The following is a 23,548-nucleotide window of genomic DNA, read 5'->3' as shown; positions in this document are numbered from 1 at the left end:
CACGTGGTTGTAGTATCCACCCCAGTTCCAAGAAGATCTGTAAAATATCACGGCTGCGAAGTTCACCAGCACGTTCTCCTCTGTCCCCGCCTCTAACTCCCAAGAAAAAGTTGGACGGAGTTTCTTCTCTTGCGGTTTTACTGTGTTGTAAATAACCCTTTGGCTGACGTCCATGTCCTCCCGCTCCTGTGTTGTGGCATCTCCAAGAAAATGGAGGACAAAAAATGTAAACAAGGCAGTTTGGGGTTGTCTTTGGGGGAAAAAAAAATGCATTATCCGTGACCGGCGAAAGAGAAGACGACAGAATTCTGTTTTATGACATTGTTTCCCCTTATTCCATCATCAGGGGATTAGGAGAAAGACGTTTCAAGTGCAATAATCCTAATTCTTGTTTCTTATTTTTTTTTTTAAGCGATGAGGCTTCAGCCAAGACTTGCTCTCCTTGTTCCTGCGCCAATCGGCAATTAAATAAGTTCCTTCTTTTTAAAGGGGGGGAAAAAAAAAGAAAAGAACGAATCCTAAAATTTACTTTATTGTAGATGCAGAAGCTTTGGAGGGTGGGGGGGGCAAATAAATTAGCCGTTGGGCTGCTCTCAGGGGTGGTATTCTGCATTTCCTGCTTGTATCTCCTCAGGGAGAACGGCACGAGATTCCGAAAAACAGCTACGGAATCTCCTTGACTTACAACCATCCATTTAGGGACCATTCAAAGTTGCCACAGCACTAGAAAAAAAAAGTGACCATTTTTCAGGCTTACGACCATTGCGGCATTCTCTATGGCCACGCGATCGAAGTTCAGAGGCTTGGCAACTGTCATGTACTTATGACAGTTGCAATGTCTCGGGGTCTCGTGATCCCCTTCTGGCGCTGGGGAAAGCAGATCCATTTAGCAACCGTATTATTGATTTAGCAACAGCGCTGATTTGCATAACAACGGTAGCAAGAAAGGTGGTAAAATCCCGTTTTAAAAATGTCTCGCTTGGCAATGGAAGTTTTGGGCTCCACCGTGTCGGTAAGTTGAGGAATACTTATAATTATATTTACACAGGATAAAACCAACCTTCCGTGCAACTTCTGATCATTTTAGTCAATACCCTTCCAGCCTTCCTCCCTTCCCTTTTTTTTTTAAAAAAAATCCTCCTTTTTGTCCTCAAACAAGGAAAGAATAAAAGCTCTGTTTACAAAACAATTCCCCGTTAAGCTAAAATTAAAAATATCAATGAGGCAAAACCACCGTGATTTCAAATCTAACTCAAGCCAATGTTTACAACAGTCATCGTTGCAATAACCTTGAAGCCGGTGTAAATTTACTGGACAATGTAAAGGCGATTTTTTTTTATATACTTTGCTTCTGAGCAGCTCTGTAAGGTAGAGTTGGGCTGGGACAGGAGGCTTGCTGGATTTTGAAGCATGGAGCCAAAAGTCTCCCCCCCGCCCCCCCCCCTGAGAACAGAGCTGGAGACGATATCCTGCGATCCCAGATAAAGATCGATCGGTAGGAAAACGGGGCGGGGGATTTTCCTGCAGACAGTTTGGGGCATTTTCCCAGGGTCTCTGGGCCGCGGGATTTAAAATTCTGAGTTTGGTGGTCCCTGAGGTCCCAAAGGTTGGCGACCCCTGGACTAGATGACCTCCAAAGTCCCTTCCTACTCTGTTGGTGGGTGGCTTTCTCTCAGACTGGAAATGACCAGATAAACCAGACTAATTCAACATTGGAATTATTAACCGATGAAAAAAACCTCTTTTCTAAAAGAAAAGCAGAAATGTCTGGCTTCAAGTAATTATCTTCCTCCGGTGACACTGACAATGGCGCCCAGCCCTGTTTCCAGCAAATTATAAAGTAATAGCCTCCCATTCGCAGGGTGGCAAGTCAACAGGCCATCCGTTAATCTTAGGAAATGATCTCCCTGGCTTTTGAAATAAAATAAACCGCCTGTCTTCACTTTTCCATTCATGGCCCAGGATGCAAAACAGACGGTGCCATGTACACCACCTGTCCTCCCCGTTTTGGAGAAGGACCGTTTCAGAGCCTTGTAGGGTCTCCACCTGCCTGGCAGGTGAAGGGTGCAGAGCTACCCCCCCCCTTCTGCATATTTTAAATCCCACCAAAGGACACTTTTAGAAAAATATATTGAGCGTTGGGTGCTAAAGGCTGGCCTAAAAAAACCCTAACGCGAATGAAAATGACAACAGCTCATTTACTGACCGTTGGAAGTTTGTGACGGCACTGAAAACAGCGACTTATTATGGCTGCTCTTCACGCTTATGACCATTCCGGCAATCCCCGTGGCCAGGTGATCAAAATCCAGACTCTTGGAAACTGACTCATATTTATGACGGTTGCAGTGTCCTGGGGACAAGTGATCCCCCCCCCGGTGACCTTCTGACAAGGAAATTTAAGGGGAAGCCAGATTCACTTAACGACCATCTTAGGATCTTTAACATCTGCAGTGAATCCCTTAGACAGGGAGTTCTAGTTCCGCCTTGGGCACGAAAGACGGCTGGGTGACTTTAGGACGATCACCAGGAGATGGTGAGTTCTAGTCCCATTTTAGGCACAACAGCTAAGTGACTTTGGGCCAATCGCTCTCTCTCAGCGCAACGCACCTCACAGGGTTGTTGTTGTGAGGAAAGGAGGAGAGAGCGGTCAGTATGTTTGCCACCTTGAGTTATTTGTAAAAAAAATAATAATAATAAAGAAGGGATTAAAATCGAATAAATAATCCACCTTCAAAAAAAGATGCCACTGGGAAGATCATGGTTACCTGACAGCATAAAGGGGAAAAAAAAAAGAAAAGAAATAAGAACCAGAAATACCATCCCTCCCCCATATATTTCTCGCCTCTTTAAACAGCTTAAAACGACTTGTTGCTTGAGGAGAGTAAATATATCTGAGAACAGATGGAGCCTTCTTAACCATCAAAACTTGCTAACAGACACTTAAAAAACACTCCTTTTTTTTTATTGGGGTGGAGTGGGGACATTTTTAAAATATTGCGAGGAATGGTTTTGCTTCTCTTCCAAGCATGGAAAACACAAGAGGAAGGATGAAGGTCTAGGAACATCCCTAGGCATTTATTATTCTTGTGTGTGTGTGTGTGAGAGAGAGTGCCAACCTCACAAAGGCCGTTCCACAACCCCTCCTGAACTATAAGGAACCATCCAGCCGGCCAGGCGACAGGGTTTAAAAAAATGCCTCCCAGCGCTATGTCGGATTATCTAGGTTATATTTGCAGTAGGGATACTAGTAATCCCTAAATATGGCAAGATGATTCCTCTGTTTATATTACGGGAGAGTTGGAATCTGTTTGTGCCGACGGTGATCTGTTTGGGTAAAGAAGTGATTCCTTGGAAAAAGGCAGAGGGTGGATCCGAGCTTCGCCGGCCTTCCCGTCTCGAAGGTTGACCAACCGTTGAGTTGCCGGCGATGGTTCTTCTGTAGTTCTTGGGCAACTTCTGGAGAACGTTAACCTTCCTTAAGGCCAATAAAGTTTGCTTGGTGGTGGTGAGTATATAATCTGGCTTCTCTCTCTCTCTCTCTCTGTCTCTGTCTCTGTCTCTCTCTCTCTCTGTCTCTCTGTCTCTCTCTCTCTGGGTTTCTCAAGATCTTAGCCTGCATGGATCATCTGAGGTGTGCTAGGATCACAAGGCTTTGGAGAGAAGATCCAAGAACCTGCTCCGCGGAGAGGACCTTCTCTCTTTGGCCGGAAAGAAAGGACTGCTAAAAGATGGAGGGAAGGTGGATTTAAGCTACGGCTTGATATTATCTGGGTTTTGGTACGTGGAGGGTTTGCCTGTGAGCTCGAAGTTAGAGGAGAATTAAACCACGAGAAACGCAGAGGAGGGGAAGTGAAGTGTTTTGCGTTAGCAACCCCCAGTTGTTTGTTTTGTATGCTCCAGTTAGTAGTGTGTGATATTACCGGAGAAAAAAGCTACGTAAGATTAAGTTAACAACTCTTAATGCCTTTTGGGGCTATGTAATTACAGTGGGCTCTAGCACTTAGGTCATTAGAGGTGAGCACCCCAATAAAACCTGGAACCAGAGTTCCCCCTCCTGACCTTGCCAGGTTTTGGGGGTGGGTGTAGGGCAGCCCTTGGGGGAAGGATCCGTCTCAATTTCTCTTCCCTCCTAGGGTGACCCAACCCAACAGCTGGGCTCGGATTGACAGCTCTCCGCCTGGGCCTTTTGCAAAACCAAAGGGGAGTGTAAAAATATCTCCAGTGGCCCCTCTCAGAGTGGATCTCTCTTGCTTATATGACACATGCTAGTTATTTTGGGCACACCGGGGCTATTTTTACGCCCGATGCGCCTCGGTTTGCCACGTCGCCATGGGAACGGCGTGGTGGCTAAAGGTGGAAGGCGGTGACCCTGAGAGATGTGGATTGAAGTTCAGCCTCCTCGCATCTCTCGGCTTCTCAGCTCTTCCTCTCCAGGGATCGGGGGATCGATGTTGAAAGGGAGCGACAGCGTCTTAGATGGGGGTGGGGCGGGGGGTAACAATGGGGAGGGGGGAGGCTGAGTCACGACTGCCAAAGTGGTGGCATTGCCCTTTTTAGAGCCCGCCGCCGTCACCAGGGGTTCAGGGATCTGGTTGCAAAACAGGAGAGACTCACCTGGGCCCACCTGAATCTGGCGGAGGAGGCGCTGTAGGAATTGCCAGAGGGGTGGTGGTGAGCAGTGGTCAGATTCGGCTACCTTCCCGGCCAACTCCTCCCTCCCCCCCCCAAGTTGCAAAACGAGGAGTCTTAAAACGTATTCGAGCGCTTCTTCCCTCCCTCCTTTCTCCCTCTTTCCCTTTCTTTCTCTCTCCCTTCCATTCACCTTTTTCCTTCCTTTGTCTCTCTCTCCCTTTCCTTCCTTCTTTCCTCCCTTCTTCCTTCCCTCCCTCTCTCCTTTCTTCCTTCTTTCGCTCCCTTGCTCCCTCCCTTCCTCGCATTTCCCTTCCTTCTTTTTTCCAGCCTATCTCTTCTTCCTTCCTTCCTTCCTTCCTTCCTTCCTTCCTTCCTTCCTCTCTCCCTTACCTCCATCTTTTTCCTTCCTTCTTTTTCTAACCTATCTCTCCTTCCTTCCACTCTCTCTCCCTTACATCAATATTTTCCTTCCTTCCTTCCTTCCTTCCTTCCTTCCTTCCTTCCTTCCTTCCTTCCTTCCTTCCTTCCTTCCTTCCTCTCTCCCCTTATATCCATCTTTTTCCTTCCTTCCTTTTTTCCAACCTACTTCTCCTTCCTTCCTTCCACTCTCTCCCCCTTACATCCATCTTTTCCTTCTTTTTTCCAACCTACTTCTCCTTCCTTCCTTCCACTCTCTCCCCCTTACATCCACCTTTTCCTTTTTTCCAACCTATCTCTCCTTCCTTCCTTCCTTCCTTCCTTCCTTCCTTCCTTCCTTCCTTCCTTCCTTCCTTCCTTCCATCCATCCATCCTTCCATCCATCCATCCATCCATCCATCCACTTTCTATTTGAACTGTAATAACAATTAGCAACGAGAGGCAAATTATATTAAAACTCTAAAAAGGACATCCATAAATAGAGGAGAAATACATCCTTTCCAGCACTTTTCTCTCTTGCAACAAGTTAACAAGTAAGAAAGGAGGAGGAAGAAAAAAACAAAACCCCAAGCCAAACAAAAACAAAGAAGAAAAATGTGAAAACCTTTGGGCTTTTTAACAACAGCAACAACACACCCAGAGAGAAACCAACCTGAAAAGGTCTCTGGAGAGATTTGTTTATTTTTTTTAAGCAAAACTTTCCAAATCTCAAGGAAAAATGCAACCCCTCTTCCTCCACATGGCCCATCATCCCCCTTTCATCCTTTCTGAAAACCTCAGATTTTAATTGGGAGGAGAAGAAAGTAGGTTAGGTCTCAAACTGTGGATGTCAGATGAAAATAGGTCTGGCTTTGGTTCCTCCCCCCCAACTGCTCTCGGACGTCATTTAAGGTTCTTAATCCCTTGGTAGATCAACTTGGGGACAGGCTCACGTGTGTAGCGTGCTCCAGGGCCATACATGTTCCTGCCTTGCCATCGTTCCTTCGTTTTCATCCTTTTTTTTTTGTGGCTGCCCCGTTCCTTCAACCAGAAGCAACCAACCATCCCTTCCAAAGCGGGAAGCCAGTTACTTCAAACCTCAAAGTAGTCCTCGAATTACAGCCACGATTGGGACGGGGATGTCTCTCGCTGAACAAGGCAGTTGTTAAACTGAGGCGTGTCTGATTTGAAGACCTTTTTTTCTGCCGTGGTGGTTAAGTAAATCGCTTTGGCTATAAAGTGAGTCTGGTTGTTAAGCGAATATCCGTTGACTTTGCTTGTCGGAAGCCGGCTGGGAGGGTCACGGATGGCGATTTCCACCCACCCACCCAACCTGGGATGTTGCAAGTACATGCCAGTGGCCAAACGCACCTGAATTTTTGTTCCCAGGACGCAGGGATGCTGCAATGGTCGTAAGTTTGAGGACCAGCAGAAAGTTATGTTTTTTAGTCCCTGTCATGCCCTTGTTGGAGTCTGATTCTGAGGGGGAATTCGAGCAGCTGACAGGGAGTGGGATTGTGGCTCCGGTGGCTGTGGAGGAAACTGGGGAAGGGTACAAGCCGGCTGGGCATTCAGAGAAAGACCCAGAGCCACCCCCTCTTCATCCTAGGGCACGCAGGGAGGAACGGAGAAGGGAGCAACATGGCTATTGGGAGAGGAAAGGGCCCTGATCCCTTTCATTAGTTGCAGCTGGGAGAACAGGATATCAGTGGGGCATTTGCACACAGCACCTTGCTGGAAGCATTATCTTTATCGAGGCTTATCCCGGTATTGGCATCCTCCCAACTATGGGTGCTGCATCCTCTTTTGGAAGTCTGCAATTTATCATCCTGGCCCACCCCGTGTTAATTACTTCTGTGTGGTTTGTGTTGGTTTTTTTTTTAATTTCTCATTATCTTTACTTTGGATTTGGACTGCATTTCTTCCCTCCGTAGACTGTTTTTTGGAAGAGTTTGATCTCCAGCCGAGGATAACTGGACATTGGGGGCCAAGTTGGAGGCATTAAAGGGAATTTATTCTACTTTTGGACTTGGTTATTTTTGTGTCGCGCCCTGGGTCATCACACTCCCATTGTAACTTCAAAGGACTCCCGAATGAACTGTCGTAAGCCAAGGCCTGCCTGCACACATTTCAACCCTTTTCAGTGGGGGGGAATTTTTCCCTCCTTTTTTTAACTCGCTCAATCCCGTTTCGGTGTTGCTAATGAAATGAGGGGAGAAAACCCCCCATCGTGAAGTGCGTATTAGGTCAGTGATTAATTTTTATTTAAAGGAGCTCAGCTGGGATTAAGGTTCGATGCTGTGTTTTTAATCTTGCACAACGCCCAGAATTCAGCTGGTTGGGATGGCAACCCTCAAACACCGGGTTTAATCATCCATCAATCCGTGAAAGCAAGAGGAAGCTCCTTTGGAGAGATTCGCTCCACCCAACTGCTAAAAATTGGGGAGACAGTCTACCCGGTTCCTCCTCCAAAGGTCTTTGGACTCCCCGTTGCATAATTCAGATTAATGATTTGCAGTCGACATCAAAGCTCTCTTCTCCCCATTCCCTGCTCCTCATTCCCCTCCCCGGCGCACTTCTGGCAAAAAGTTGTGGCGAAACCCTGAATTTTGGAACGGAACCGCAGGCCACCCAAACATGTCGAGATTTCTGCCAGGTGTCTGCCATGGCAGCCGGCCATCTTGGCAGCTGACGGCAGCTCCCCGGAGCCTGTCCCTCGTCGAATCGTTGTGCAACTGTTGCGGACGTGTGTTGAAGTCCTTCCAGCTTCCTCATGAAAGGATGGCTCAAGATTTGCAAAGAGCGGGAGTTCTCAGTCATGGCTGCTAGAAGAGGTGTGGACTTCACCTCCCAGAATTCTCTAGCTGGCAATGCTGGCCCACCCAAGCCTTGTTGCTTTCTTAGTTCAGCTGGAGAAAGCTGATTTGATTGGGAAGAGGGCATGAAGCTTGCAAGGGGTGGAAGGGAGATGTAACTCAGGTGCAACTTCAGGACCAGGGAGAGCTCCAGAAGCTGCAGACGTTGAAATTTCTGGATCAAAAGATTCCCCCAGGTCATCTGCTCAGCTCATGCCTTGACGAATGCCACCTCCAATTTCCTTCTAGCTCTGTCTTTTTATTTTCATGCATGCAGTCAAAAAGGGCAGAGGTTGATTTTCTCAGCATCCCTCCAGCAGGCTGTCTTCTGCAGCGAAAATCCATCCAAAGGAGACGGGTGGAAAAGTCTGCTTTTTTAAAAAAAACAACAACAACCCAGCTTTCTTAGAATATAGGTAGCTGAATGAACTGTTGCATAAGTCAAGGACCACCCGTGTTTCTCATCTCGGCCTTTCCGAAACGCCGGTGTAGCTGCTCCAGACTTGGCCCAATCCGTTTGTATTTTGGGTCTGTTTGTTTCCAACATCATTACATTGGTGTTTCGGCATTAGAGGAATAATAGACCTCGGGGGCATTTGTTCTGAGAAGCCAAAGCAATGCTAAAGTGCCTGAGGCTTCATCCAAAGCACAAATGTGGCCTGTGACTCACAGTGGGAAACCTCTTTGTATTTTGGCCCCGCTGTGAAGTTATTTATTTATTTAGGACTTCGTGTTCGGGAGTCTTTGGGCGACAACCGTCTCCCGAGGGAAGCATTAATCAAACCAGTTTTCTGGTTGTTTATTATTTCCCTCCCCAAGGACAGGAGTCGGTCTGCATGCACAATTAGCTTTGCCCTTCCTAAAATAAAACCGGCACGCACTTACCCCAAGCTGTCAATCTCTTCTCCAAACTGCAGCTCAGGGGTGTGACATCTCCTGAATCTCAGCTGGTGCGTTTTGGTTTCCTAATGCTCAAAGGCTTGGACTGGTTTTCAGTTTAAGTCTTGTTTTGATGGATTCCATTTTAGGGAAACAACGAGGGCTGAATTTCACCCTCCCTCGAAAGGTTAGAATGCGCAGGGATGGATAGATTAATACTCAAAATAACGGAGAAGGAAGAAACAGAATATTTTTTTCCACTCCTTGTTGGCTGTTCCTCCTCTCCCTCAGAGTCCGTCTCTCTACCAGGTCCATGACACCTACAGCCACGGGGATGCTGGAAAGGCCGTAATGGTGAGAAGTGGTCCTTTTTTTTTCAAGGCCATTGTAACTTTGAACGGTCACTAAACGAAGTCTTGTGTAAACCTGTGGTGGTGGTGTTTTTTTTTTTTTTTAAATGAAATTCCTTCCCAAGCGGAGGTATGGTTTGCAAGCGAGAGCCTTTAATCCCTCTGCTTCTGTCCCCACAGCGTTTAAACAGGCAGCTGTTTGTTGAACACGGGGCTCTTTCTCCAGATAAGCCTGACGTAAATTTAGATAATTGATTTAAATGTTGGCAGGATTCTCCCAGGAATGCAAACAGAACGAGAACTCTATGCTTTTCAGGCTGGAGGTTGGAATGCCTTGGCTAAGAGGACGTGTCGGTAATCCCCAGGTCCCAAAAAAATCTTTGCATTAAAAAAAACCACTCTGGGAGAGGACTTAGGGTTAGTAGGGAGAGGTAGGAAAAAAAATAGCAATAGAAATAGCACTTAGACTTATAGACCGCTTTATAGTGCTTTTACAGCCCTCTCTAAGCGGTTTACAGATTCAGCCTCTTGCCCCCAACAATCTGGGTCCTTATTTTACCGACCTTGGAAGGATGGGAGGCTGAGTCAAATTAGCTGAAGAAAGATTACTGCCATGTAGGAACTAAATATAAAGAGGGTTTATCGTGATAAACATGCCAGTCGAACCAACAGAACTAAAAAATAATAAGCTAATAGAGAAATCTAGCTAAAAACTATCCTGTTGCACTATCACTATTGTTATGAGTATATATGTTAATATATTCCTTTTTGTTCTTTCTTTGCTTTTCTGTAAATGATGCCCTGACAATGCACTGTATTCAAAATGTTTATGAATAAATATATGCTATATATATGTGTGTGTGTTTTCGTAGACCTGCATATATATATATATACACACATACAGTATATATATATATACGCATACAGTATATATATATATATATATACATACAGTATATATATATATATATACACACAGTATACACACACACACACATACACATACATATACACACACCAAAAAGAGAGAGAGAGAGAGAGGGAGGGAGGGAGGAAAAAGAGAGTGGAAGCTGCATTATGCACAGTCCTGTCATGGCTGCCATTCTGCATGCCAGCAAAGACATATCCCCCCATCTACGCCTGCACACCCACTCCAATAAAACACCCACGCGATGCATAATAAAGCAAAAAGGGAAAAAAAATACTATATAAGCAGTATAAGCAGGAGGTTTTTGCAGGCGCGTCCTTGCAATTTAACCAAGGGCGCAGCAGCGTCTTGGGTTGAATCAGGGTGACTCAAATTAATCTGTTGTGGTTAATCCAGGATTTCCCGGTTTGGTTGCCTTAACCAGCATTCAGGGTCACCTCCGTGCAAAGGGGACTTTCTTTCTTTTTTTTTTTAAAGGGCTATTATTTTGTCGGCTCTTCTGAGCTTTCTTCCAAGGGGAAGAGCGGAGTGGAATTAAAAGGAACAGTCAATATTATTAGTAATAATAGTGTGGGTGTGTTTTTGTTTGTATTTTTAGCGTTTGTATGGATCCTTCTCAAGAACCATACACATTTTTTCTCTGTTCCTGCCTATAACAAAGCCATTTAGGCAGGGGTGGGGGAGGGGTGGGGGGGATGGTGGTTTGGGAGAATCGGGCAGTTAAACTAAATTTGCCAGCAAAGCTGCAGCTTCCGGCTTTCATTGATGGGAGGAAGGAAAAGGTGGGATCGAGGATATTGCAAGATGCTGGGCGGAAGAGAATCCCCCTTCCAGGTCACACGTCCCAGATATCCAGGGGAAATGGAGGAATTTCCTGAGAGTAAACAGAGAAGGAATTGAGACAAAGCAAAATTAATAATAATAAATAAATGGGCAGCTGCTTTGGTCCTTGGCTTGGAAGCAGCTGAATCTGCCTTTTGGTGGTTTGACAACACGGGATGAATCCTCTCCAAGGTGCTCTTGGCCAGCCAGAAATCCATTTCTTCCTTGGTGACTCCCAGGTTTGTCCAAACTGCTAGTCACTGCCAAGGGGTGTGAGAGTGTGTGTGGGTGGGTGGGTTCCTTGGGCCCATTTCTGTGTGGGGGAATCTGCAAAACTCTGTGGATCTCTGTGGACTGTAACCGTTGTCTTTGGTTATAATAGTAAAGAGAAAAGGGACTCGGTTGGGCTGAAGAGGGAAGCTAGGTGGAAGAATAGGTCTCCTTTGCAGGGAGTATTGACTATAACAGTGTTTGTCAACCTTGGCTTCCATGCCTAAGACAGGACTAGAACTCACCATCTCCTGGTGATTGGCTCAAAGTCACCCAGCCAGCTTTCATGGCTAAGGCAGAACTAGAACTCACAACCTCCTAATGATTAGCCCAAAGTCCCCCAGTTGGCTTCCATGCCCAAGGTAGGACTAGAACTCACCGTCTCCTGGTGATTGGCCCAAAGTCCCCCAGTTGGCTTCCATGCCCAAGGTAGGACTAGAACTCACCGTCTCCTGGTGATTGGCCCAAAGTCCCCCAGTTGGCTTCCATGCCCAAGGTGGAACTAGAACTCACCGTCTCCTGGTGATTGGCCCAAAGTCCCCCAGTTGGCTTCCATGCCCAAGGTGGAACTAGAACTCACCGTCTCCTGGTGATTGGCCCAAAGTCCCCCAGTTGGCTTCCATGCCCAAGGTAGGACTAGAACTCACCGTCTCCTGGTGATTGGCCCAAAGTCCCCCAGTTGGCTTCCATGCCCAAGGTGGAACTAGAACTCACCGTCTCCTGGTGATTGGCCCAAAGTCCCCCAGTTGGCTTCCATGCCCAAGGTGGAACTAGAACTCACCGTCTCCTGGTGATTGGCCCAAAGTCCCCCAGTTGGCTTCCATGCCCAAGGTAGGACTAGAACTCACCGTCTCCTGGTGATTGGCCCAAAGTCCCCCAGTTGGCTTCCATGCCCAAGGTAGGACTAGAACTCACCGTCTCCTGGTGATTGGCCCAAAGTCATCCAGCCAGTTTTCATTCCTACAGCGGGACTAGAACTCCTTGCCTCCTGGTTTCCAGCCTTCACCAAACTGGTTCTCCAATATTCCAAGCATTATTATTATTATTTTTTTGCATCTGGGCGATGAGCAGTTTTTGTGTTGTTGTTGTTGTTCTTCTTGTTGTTGTTGTTTCTCCATCCCTCGGGGCTTCCACTTTATTTTTGCAGTCTGAAAGCACCTTGGCAGCCCATCAATTATTTAGAAGTTATTAGCGGCTGGGTTGCATCTGGCAGGGACCGTTTGCAGCCATTTTCAGGACCGGTTTGTGTTTTGGAAAAAGCACTTTGTGATGGCAAAAAAAAAAGTGTGAAAAATGGGCAGGATTCCCAAAATCCAAAAGGATAATTGTTGGGGCATTTGGGGGGGGGGGCGGGGGCCTTCAGCTGCCGTAAGACGCCATCTTTCTGCTCCCCCACCTAATAATTTCCAAACGAGCGTGCTCAGAACAATTACGTTCCTGGATGGATGCGAAGCTCCAGTGTCTGGCGAACAATGCGACGTTGGTCATCTGTTAATGTCAGCCACGTGAAGGCACAGATATTAAACATTTAGACCTCTGCAGCGAAACCGGGGCCTTGCCTCAAATCAGCGATTAAATTATGCGAGCATTCATTACCCTCTGTGATTGAATAACAATAGTCTTTTCTTCCTGGCAGATATTTAGGCTAGGAGATCAATCAGTTTGAAGGATTGTGGGCCAGGCAATCCAAAACATGCAGACGACAACAACAACCAATAAAATCCCAAACCCCCAGCATAATTAAAGGATTCTTTTTCAAGTTTCTAGACCCTCTGAAACCTTTGGAGGTAAACACTGTTGATAGATAGGACTTGTTTGTGTTGTGAAGGCCTCCCAGCTATCAGAGAGATAGAGAGAGACCTGGTTATAAAGATGACTTGCAGGAAAGGGAAGGATGGATCCTTCTAGACTGAGCATGAATTGGATTCTGCAAATTCTACTCAATGCAGGATTTGTGGGGAGTTTTTTGGTGTTTTTTACTTTTAGCAAGTTTGTTCATTTTGTTCCTTAATGGTCCTTCAGATCAGTCGGCACAACATGAAATAATAATAATAATGTTGCTGCTCCTTAACTTTTTATGGCTGTTTGCGTGGTTTTTAACGCCTGCGGTTGCTTTCAAAGTAGAATTTTAACCCTCGAGGGGCAAAGCAGATGGGTGAATATTTCCCCACCGTTTTTTGGCATCTCCTAAAATATTTTCTTGAAAACCTCCAGTGGTGAAGCATCCGCAAGTTCAGGAGGCGAGTCATTCCACTGGTTAATTGTTCTCAATATTAGGAAATTTCTCCTTAGTTCGAGGTTGCTTCTCTCCTGGATGAGTTTCCATCCTTATTGCTTCTTGTCTTGCCCTCAGGGGCTTTGGAGAATAGCTTGACTCCCTCTTCTTTGGGGCAGCCCCTCAAATACTGGACAATTACTATCATGTCCCCCCACTGGTCCTTTTATTTCTTTAAACTAGCCAAACCCAAATCCTCCAACCGTTTTTCATATATATATATATTTTGTCTCCAGGTCTTTAATCATCTTAGTTGCTCTTCTCTGAACTTTTTCCAAAGTCTCAACATCTTTTATTTGTAATGTGACCAAAACTGGATGCAGAATCCCAGGTGTGTCCTTATTAAGGCTTTATATAAAAGACACTTAATGTTTCACAATATTTTGATTCGATGCCTGTGTTTATACAACCCAGGATTGTATTATCTTCTTCCTTGGCTGCTGACGCACACGGCTGGCTCATGTTTAAGGGATCATCCGCTAGGACGCCAAGATCCTTCTCCCAGTTTCAGTTTTGGAGCCAGGTTTCGCCTGGTCTGTACCTGGACCGTTGGTTTTTCCTGCCTGGGTGTATAACCTTGCTCCTCCTTAACTTTTAATGGCTAGATCCATTCCTGGAAAATGCTTGTTCAGTTTTACGCCTGTAGTTGCTTTCAAGTAGAATTTTAACCCTCAAGGGGCATTTCTCATCCTTTGGGCATCTCCCAAAATATTGTTTACAGATGTAAAAGAACCAAAAAAGACCAAGAACCTCAGCAACCATCAGAGGAATGACTTTAGCTGGAGAGGACCAGAACTTCGAAAAAAGTTACATTTTCCTCTCATTTCAAGAATCTTGAAAGTTTGTTTGTAAATCCCCAGGGCATATTTGCCACCCCAGGTCTTGGTTTGTAACCTCTGTTTTTTTTCCTCCCACTGAGAAGTCATTTCTTTCCATTTGTTTTTGCAGCTGGGTTTTTTTTTTTTTTTTTTTTTGGACCAATTGAATCTTCCGAGAATCAATTCTTTTATCTCCATCATTTGGAGCCAGGCTTGATTGATGGGGGAAGAGGACCAGTCTTCCAGACACGATTTATCTCTTTCGAGATGCTTCTTTGAAATTCTGTGGAGTTTATTTCGGGTGGGCCCTCCTCCTTCCCGCCCTTTTAAAAACTATTTTCATCTCTCTCTCTCTCTCTCTCTCTCTCTCTCTCTCTCTACCTTTTTTCCCCCCCCTCTCTCTGTTGTTAATGTATATTTTTAGCCAGGTATTTTTAGATTCCATGGCAGAGGAACGGAGAGGGTCAGGAGGAGGAAGGAGAATTGAGAATTGGGAAGACAACCAACGGGGGAGAATTGAAGCGTAGAAATGGGTTTACTGGAAGCGGAGAAAGTTGTTATTTTTTATTTTAAAAAAAAAACTCCTTTGGGGAACACGAGGCGCTGGATTTTTTTTTTATTATTATTCTTTTTTGCACCTCGTAGAAGGGTCCAAAATTAGATTGGGCGAGGAAAACATCTATGGTCTGAAGGGCAGAAGAAAGTCAAAGGCTGTGGTTTATCTCTCGGGATTCCCATGTTCCATTTCTCCAGCACTTTTTTCCACCCTGGGGGCGGCGGGGGGGGGGGGAAATGGACAGTCGGAGAGAGGAAAAATAGAGGAGATGGGAAGGAGAAGCCATTCAGGGAGGAAGGCGTTAAGCTGCTCAACGGATTCAAGGATCGTGACTCTTATGTGGTACCTTTCATAGGGTAGGAAAGGCCAAAGTGAGGAATCGTTGAATCTCTCTGGGTGCGGTGGTTTCCTCGGAGACATTTCATGACCCAACTAGGGAACGTCATCAGGGCTTGTAGGGAGCGGGATTTGAAGGAGGGGGAGGGGCAGGGCTGTGCAGTCATTGGTGCTCTCTGAGCTTGGTGGTTTTCTTGCAGATATGTCAATACCAGACTAGGTAATATGATAAGTACTGAAGCTGCTTTGTTAATGAAAGAGAGCGCCAAGAATCCTACAATTGTCCCCTTTCCTCCTCCTCCTCCTCCTCCTCCTCCTCCTCCTCCTCCTCCTCCTCCTCCTCCTCCTCCTCCTCCTCCTCCTCCTCTCCAAATGCTCCACTCCCTTTCAACACTGATAATGTTCCCTAGTTGGTTCATGAAACGTCTGCAAGAAAAACATCAAGCTCAGAGAGCATTAAAGAGCTCACAGTCGTCTCCTCCTCCTCCTCCTCCTCCTCCTCTCCAAAAGTTCCACTTCCTTCCAGCACTGATAATGTTCCCAAGTTGGGTAATGAAACGTGTGCGAGAAAATCCACCAAGCTCAGAGGCCACCCCTCATTTTAACCCTGATACGATTCTCTTATGTCAGAAAGATTAAATTTAATAAGTCCTACCGCACCCCATTAACGCTGGTGAAGGAAATATGATCTGGTACCTTTATGAGACTGGTAACACCTGAGAACGATGTTTGCTTTTCTCTTTTCTTTTTTATGCTTCGCGGCTTCGGGGAAATATTTGACTAGGCTGTGACCTGTAGCGAGATTTAATAGCTACCCATCAGCTACCTGCAATTTTTTTTCTGGCGCTTTTCCCTACTTCTTCCTGATTAAGCAATAGCCCTTCACCACTTCTTCCAGGGAATTCAAAACATGAGGTCGGAACTTCGTTTTTTGTCGAGAAAAAAAATAAACTAATTAAAAGGGCCAATGTAGATTTCCCTTGAATTCCGGACATTTTCTGGTATCACCTTCATTTCAATTTTGGTGACTTAAAGCAGAGTCCTCCACCTCTTACTGAAAGAAATCAGCTGATTTCCACACACCAGTAGTCCTTGACTTACAACCATTTGTTTGGTATCTGAACTGATTGCGGCATTGAAAAACAGTGACTTATGACCGTTTTTTGGTCGTTTATGATGCTCGTATTGTCCTGGGATCACGTGATCCCCTTTTACGACATTCCAGCAAAGCACAGTCAAAGCCAGACTTAACAACCATGTGACTAGTGTAACCACTGCAGTGCTCCACTTAACAACTGTGCAAGAAAGGTCATCCAGAGAGGCGAAACTCACTGAGCAACCATTTTGCTTGGCCGAGGAAAAGTTGGCCTCATTTGTTGTTCGTAAGTCAAGGACCTACCTGTACATTCAATGAATAATACGATCAAATAAATCTGGCTTGCTAAAGACCGTGTTCTGACCAAGGCTTATTGAGACACTAACAAACACACATTAGTCCCAAAACCCTTTTTTCCCCCTTTATTTCAACAGCTGTGAATTATAGTCATTCACAGCCCATAATGAGTTTCACACAGTGTGTAAATAGTCCCATGGAAGTCTCCCAAAGTCCTTCAGGATAAGTCTGATAAGCACGAACGTTTATCTAAATGCTGCCTATGACTAAATGTCCAATTGGTTATATGAGGCCAAAAGGGAACACAAATTCAACACGGAGCTTCAGGTTTCAAACCGACCAGGATGAACAAAGTTGCTTCCTGCAAAGGTTCCTATCCCTTTGCTCCCCCTTTATGTCTTATGGGAGGGGCCAATCACCTCCAAGCCACCCCTTTTGTCTTAACTGTTCTTGCCTTCTGGCAGCTCTGCGCATGCACGCACTGGGAACAGGCTCCCCTTGTTCCTCTGCCTCACTGCTGCCAGACTCTGGAGGCTCCAGAGTCAGCACATAACTCCCAGATGACCCTGGCCCCATCTCTGTCTCGGATGCAGGATCCTCGTCTGAGTCCTCCCCAGACTCCCAGAGTGGTTCCCATCCTTCCCCACCGTAGGCTGCTGGCGGACCACAACACACTGGGGAAATTAGGCCCTCAAAATAACTTTGTGAAGCACATCTGGATGGTGGGTTGGGCCTGGCTGTTGCTGGTCTCCACCAGGAAGGTTTTAATATTTTATTTGTGCCTGATTCTTGGTGCATCTGATGGCTGGTGCGTAATGCACAGGTTGCGTTCCTGGTCTGAAAGTAATTGAACTGTGTCACAATGCTAGTTATCCTATTGACAGCTCCCCCTCCCATTAATGCGTGTCACTTAGGTTAAAACGCCTCCCTGGGAGCTCTGCTTTCTCACTTTTGCGGTCTAATTCCTCGGGGTGGCACCAATGTTTGAAAGAAATCCATAATTACGATGCGTTATGAGGCTGGCGGCTCAGCGTCTACCCAATGCTTTTGGGGTGAGCAGGTGCATTTCGTATGATGGAGAGCGTGTTTTTCGTGCAAAACAAATGAAAGAGCAGGATGGGGTGATCTCTGGATTCCTAGATCCCGGGAAGCAAACATCCGTAGACCTTTCTGGTTTTCTAAGAAGGCTGAGTTGCAAAGCCCTTGAAAATCCAAAGTGGGTTTTTGCAGCGTGGCACGTTAACTTCCCTGTTCGTTCTTTAGTTATTCTTCAAAAGATCTTTCGACATCAAAATAGGTAGGGTTGACAGCCCGCCAGGAAGCCAAGAATGTGCTGGAGAATACTGATTGAGAGTCTCATTGTAAAACCACGGTTAATCTGTCAGTCAGCTGGAAAGAGAATCGGGAAATGCAATTTTTAGGGAGCACAGAATATATAACAAAAGCAGGAATATATAAGCAAGCGTGTGTTAATAAAGAATATTAAGGCCCAGCTATGTCTTGAAATGTTTCACCTCACCGTGCTGGAGATGTTCAAAATCCCTCTTGACTTGCAGAAGCGCAACCACGTTCTGCTTGACTGGCTTGGGGCTCGAATAAAAGGGCAGAATTGGCTGGGGTGAAACGGAGGGCTTTTGCCGCCTTTCGCAAAGCCGAGCAATTGATGGCAAAATGCTTCACACTTTGAAAAAAGTTTCCTTCTTGAACTTGCAGGGCAGTTAGCTGAATAATCAGAAGATGGGCGAGGGAACTGCGAGGGTGTGTGTGTGTGTCAAATGTCCCTCAACACATCTCCGACTCAAACAAGCTTCTCTCCGTTCCTGCTTAAAGGTTTTCTGCCTTGAATTTGTTCCTACATATTACAGTCCCGCTTGCATGAACTAACGTGGCTTGTTTTCAAGAAAACAGGGTTACAGAAAAGGGGATTTAGGGTGGCATGGGAATTCGGCCACAATCACTCTGTCACGGTTCCCAAAAGCTTGCGCCGTACGATGAGGACACTGTGCAAATCAACGATGCCCTTTCTCGGCAGAGAAGGCTGCGCTTGCTGTGAAGCCGCGTCCAGTGCTGCTTTGTCGCAACTCCCTTAAGCAGCACATCTGTCGTGCATGTCGCTCGAAAAAGTGGTCCGTTTTTCCTACCGCTGACTCCCGATTCCAGATGTTGGGAATGGAGGAGCGGGGTGGCAAAAGTCTTTGCAGAATTGCCGTGGGTGCCCTTGGGAGAGAAATGCAGGAACAACTTCAAGAGAGCGGCCAAGCAGGGTTTTCCCAGTTCAGACAGGAGGTTTTGAATGGACTGTGAGAACAACCTTGGCAGACAGAAGGAAAGGCTGCAGCCCGATAAGAGGCGGCAGAGCCCTCAGAAGAAAAAGGGTGTGGGAAGCGTCTCAGAAAAGATTCTTTCTTTGTTCCCTGCAAAGTAAAGAAAGAAAGAAACGCTTTCAGACTTGCAAGATTCAGTTACTATAACCTTACAGTGAAGGTAAAGTTAGTATTTATGGCTCGTTTTCTCATTCTGGACTACTTGAGAGAGTTTGATAACTGCTAACATTTTTTTTTTGTCCTTTCCCCCAAATATCTCAAGTGCATGGAAGTGACCGAAAGGTAATTTTGGGGGTGCGTGTCTAAAGTGTGTGTCTTTTGCTCAACGGGCAGACTTTTCCTGGACTGGGATGTTGGAATGGTTCTGGATGGTGATTCAGTGCATTTCGCGCTCAGAGCTGGCTTTGCTTCATGCCTGACCAGGTGTGAAAAAGAATCAAGGCTCAGGAATGGTGCTTTTTCGCTTTCCTTTCCCAGCCCAATAACCTCCTCCAGAGAAAGAACTCCAATTAAGGATTCTTACACGGTGAAAAAAAAAACCTTATTTCTCTTTTACGAGGCCTTTTTGCACTTCAGAAGGGCATCAAAAGGCCGTTTTGGAGAAGCTGTGAAATTTAATGAGGCTGACAGTATCGATATTCTGCGGAGGGGTCCTTGGTGCTCTCTGAGCTGGGAGGTTTTCTTGCAGGCGTTTCATGATCCAACTGGGGAACATCATCAGCACTAGAAGGAGTTCAGAGAGCACCGAGGACCCTTCCTCTTAAGATGCATTCATTCTGGGATAAATTAATTCACAGATTAAATCTGTGGGTTTTTTTGTAGGCTTGGTTCCAGTTTAGGGGACATGAAATTCTATGGAAAGTAAAGAAAGATGGATTGGGGTTTTGCTCCAGGCAGGACCAGTGGTGGGATTCAGCCAGTTTGCACCAGTTCAACAGAATCAGTTGTTCACTTTCTGATCAGTTTTGGTGAACTGGTTTTTGGGAGAAATCATTAGGGCGGAGAACTGGTCATTCAATTATTTGAAGCCCACCACTTCCCGCTCCCCTCTGATTTCTCATTTCCACGTGGGAATTATTAACCCTACTTTTAATATGCAGATAATCCCCATCTCCCCCCCCCCTCCCCCCCGCAAGTCACAGGCAGCTCCGTTTACCCTCTTGGGGGAGACCCTCAAAATTCTTTGGGGGTGATGAAATGCCAGGGGAGGGGGGGAAAAAAACCAGTCATCTTTCTTTGGGTCTTTGGTAACAGCTTATCCCATTCGAAGTCTGTCCTACTCCAGCTAGGGAGGGATTCAGTGCTGGGATTCAGCTGGTTCTCACCGGTTCACGAGATCCGGTTGTTAACTTTCTGAGCAGTTTTGGTGAACTGGCTGTTGGAAGAAATTATTAGGGCAGAGACAGGTTGTTAAATTATTGGAATCCCAGCATTGGGAAGGACCTCCTTAAAGCAAACTTTCCCACCAATCTCTCTCTCTCTCTCTCTCTCTCTCCACACTTTGATTGCAGGAAATGTCCGCCTTCGTTGTTGTCATTTAAGCAGCCTCCGGTAAAGGTCTCCGGGCTCACCTTCCCGACCGGATTTCAAAATGCTCATAAAAGAGTATCGGATTCCTCTCCCCATGAGCGTTGAGGAATATCGGATTGCCCAGCTGTACATGATCCAGGTTGGTGCCTTCATCGCTTGTGATCGGTTGCTTTCCTAGAAACACAATAATAATAATAATGATAATTGTCAGAAGGAAAGAATCAGGAGCGCACGTTAAGCTCCAGGGAATCTGATTTATTGCTCATGCAAAAAACCTTGCACCTTGTCTGTCTGTCTGTCTGTGTCTCTCACTTTCTATCAATCTATCTCTAATTCTCTTTCTATCTGTCTATCCTCTATATCTCTTTATCTCTACCAATCTATCCATCATCTATATTTATTTCTGTCTGTCTGTCTGTCTCTCTCTCCTATCTTTTTTTCCCTCTCTCTCTCATTATTAGATATATGATTAGATTCCAATCTATATCTATCTATCCTCTATATCTCTTTATCAATCTGTCTGTCTGTCTGTCTATCTATCTATCTATCTATCTATCTATCTATCTATCTATCTATCTATCTATCTATCCTATTTATCTATCCTCTATATCTCTTTAGCAATCTGTCTGTCTGTCTATCTATCTATCTATCTATCTATCTATCTATCTATCTATCTATCTATCTATCCTATTTATCTATCCTCTATATCTCTTTATCAATCTAACCATCATCTATATTTATTTCTATATCTGTCTCTCTCTCTCTCTCTCTCTCCTATCTTTTCTCTTGTAGGGACCCCTGCTTGGGAGAGGAGAGTGTAGTTGTATTAGATGACTTACAAGGTCCCTTCCAACTCTGTTAATCTAATCTAATCTAAACTAATCTAATCTAACCTCTCTCTCTCTCATGCAATAAAGAATTGCATGAGAGAATTGCACAAGAAGCTAGTCAGCGAATCTAGTCTTAATCTGATTTATTAAGTGCCAGTCAATCTGATGTATTACTAATGCAATAAAGAATTGCAGAAGAATCCAGTCAACGAATAATCAGCACTAAATTGGTGCTCGATAAGAGTCAATGGAATTCAAGAGGGGTTGCACCTAGACTCCCTGTGGGAATGTAACGGTTCCAGGCTAATTCCTTGCTTGACTCCACCCCCGTCCTTCTCCTACAAAAATAATAGTAGAATCTGGGAAAGATGGAGACAGAAGGGACCCTTAAGACCATCTAGCCCAGGCCCCTGGATTGTTTAAGGAAAGCAAGGGGACCATCCTTCAAAGATGGCCAGCCGGCTTCTTTTGGAAAGACCCCAGAGATGAGATTTGAACCCATCTCCGGAAATGAGAATGGAACACGCTGCCCTCGCAGCATGATGGCTTTTGAGTTCTGCAGAACCTCGCTGGATGTTGGCAGGAATAATCTACTGAAGGTGTCCATGGAAAAAATGGCTTTAACCTGCCCCTCCCGCAATCTTACCTAGGCTTCTTAGCTGCTTGTTCGCTTCCCCTCAGTTTTTCACCCAAAACTAGTTTGCTTTTGAAAAAACGGCCGGTGATTACGTCCTCTTCAAATTTAAATTAGATGTTTAAATTAAAAACAGAAAGGAGGAGGAGGAGGAGGAGGTGAAAGCCCGCAAACGATGAAAAATTGAACAGCGGGCTCGCAAAGCCTGTCTTATGGAAAAGAAGAAAGAAAGAAAAAACTCGCTGCATAAACTATGCATTTATTCAAGGATTGTCCTTTCAACGCTTGTCTTGCCAGAGAGAGACTGGCCTGGCCCAGCATTTAAAATTCTACTTGATATACCCCAGCTGCTATTTTAAAGAACTATTTTGTTTCTCTCGGGGTTTTTTGTTTTTTGTTTTCCCATGGGTTTCTCTCTGTGTTTCCGTGGATGATTTCAGCCTTTGCTCAGGGAAATTAAGTTTTGCTGGCTGCAGGTCGTATGGACTGCCAACGAGGGAGTTTTTTTGCAATTTGAATTCTTCTTGCTTGCATCTCGATCTTTGACCTGGCAAGCTTTCCTCCGTTCTGTGCGTCCCCCATGCCCACTTGGAAAAAGAGGCAGCTGGCGTTGAATGGCCCCGATTTGTCCGGGGTTCAAGCCTTGGAGACAGGCAAGGTCAGGAAACAGAGGCCTTAAGAAATCTACAGCCTTGTTTTATTGCTTGTAATAACAGAAGCCGTGTAATATTAAAGGAGAATATTTGTAGCTCAGGATTAAAATGAAAGGCGCTCGGTGCTTTTTTGAGCTGGGTGGCTTTCTTGCGGATGTTTCATGACCCAAATAGATAATATCATCAGTCTTCATTGGGAATGAGATTTGGAGGAAGGAGGGAGGAAGAGGAGGGTTATTATAATTGTGATTCTTACCTTGGTGCTCTCTGAGCTTGCTTTTTTTTCCTTGCAGACGTTTCATGACCCAACTAGGTAACATCATCAGTGCTTCTAGGGAATGAGGAGGAGGAGAAGGAGGCTGAGAGATACTAAAAACATCAAGACAGGGCAAGCTTTAGTTTCTTTCTTCTCACACTTTCCTGTTTTCTGCAACTGAGCTCGTGTTTTGCTCACAGTCTTTGCGTGCCCTTTCCAGGGTCGTGTCTCTGTCCTTCTCCACGCGGCTCATTTCACACAAACCCTGTTCAGGGGGAAGGGAAACCATTGTTAGTTTGGCCCACTACCCCCAAGGCTTTTGTTGAGCCATTTGAAAGCAACTCCTCCCTGAATTTGGGGCGAGCGGCAGCTGCAGTCCAAAGACCATCACGCTCCTTTCCTTCTTCAGATTTAAGAGAAAAGAAACTCGGCTAATTTTATTCATTTTATTTCATGTACAAAACGTATTCGCTACTCACCTCTCTCTCCAGAGATTGGGTTTCTTGGACTAAGAGGGAATGAATTATTGGGTATGTTCTGTTTCTCTTCCAGAATTCCCCTGGGGGGCGGGGGACTGCCTCCCCCTCGCCAGTGTCCTCTGTGATATTTTTTTTCATCTTGGCAACCTGCTCTATAGATAATTGGACAGTCAGGAGGGTGCGGCGAAGAGTTTCCATCAATTAGTATTAATTTCACATCACAGCCGTGGATTGAATGTACTCAGATCAGCAAATCCGGCCTCGTATTGTTTTTTTCCTGATTAGATTTTAGGGATCGCCGTTCAGCTCCACCCTTTCCCATCAGATGTCTT

The 23,548-nt window shown here is 45.5% G+C and overlaps 1 protein-coding gene across 8 annotated transcripts in view; it reads left to right on the top strand.

The window, feature by feature from the left end:
- PITPNM2 (phosphatidylinositol transfer protein membrane associated 2) overlaps positions 1 to 23,548 on the top strand; it is an 88,791-nt gene that overhangs the window by 22,131 nt on the left and 43,112 nt on the right. For 6 of the 8 annotated variants that reach the window (XM_087913043.1, XM_087913039.1, XM_087913042.1 and 3 more), the window contains exon 2: positions 20,346 to 20,503. In XM_087913043.1, the coding sequence (XP_087769169.1) occupies positions 20,426 to 20,503 (78 nt within the window). In that variant the 5' untranslated portion in view covers positions 20,346 to 20,425. Of the gene's footprint in view, positions 1 to 3,489; positions 3,506 to 20,345; positions 20,504 to 23,240; positions 23,268 to 23,548 lie in introns of those variants that run through there. The other 2 variants (XM_087913036.1, XM_087913038.1) reach the window with 2 other exon arrangements.

Source organism: Pseudonaja textilis, chromosome 15 (assembly GCF_049901715.1).
Source record: "Pseudonaja textilis isolate UNSWEBS1 chromosome 15, rPseTex1.2, whole genome shotgun sequence".
NCBI lineage: Eukaryota > Metazoa > Chordata > Lepidosauria > Squamata > Elapidae > Pseudonaja > Pseudonaja textilis.
The sequence above is the reverse complement of the archived record's forward strand: the minus strand, read 5'-3'. Positions and strand labels throughout refer to the sequence as shown.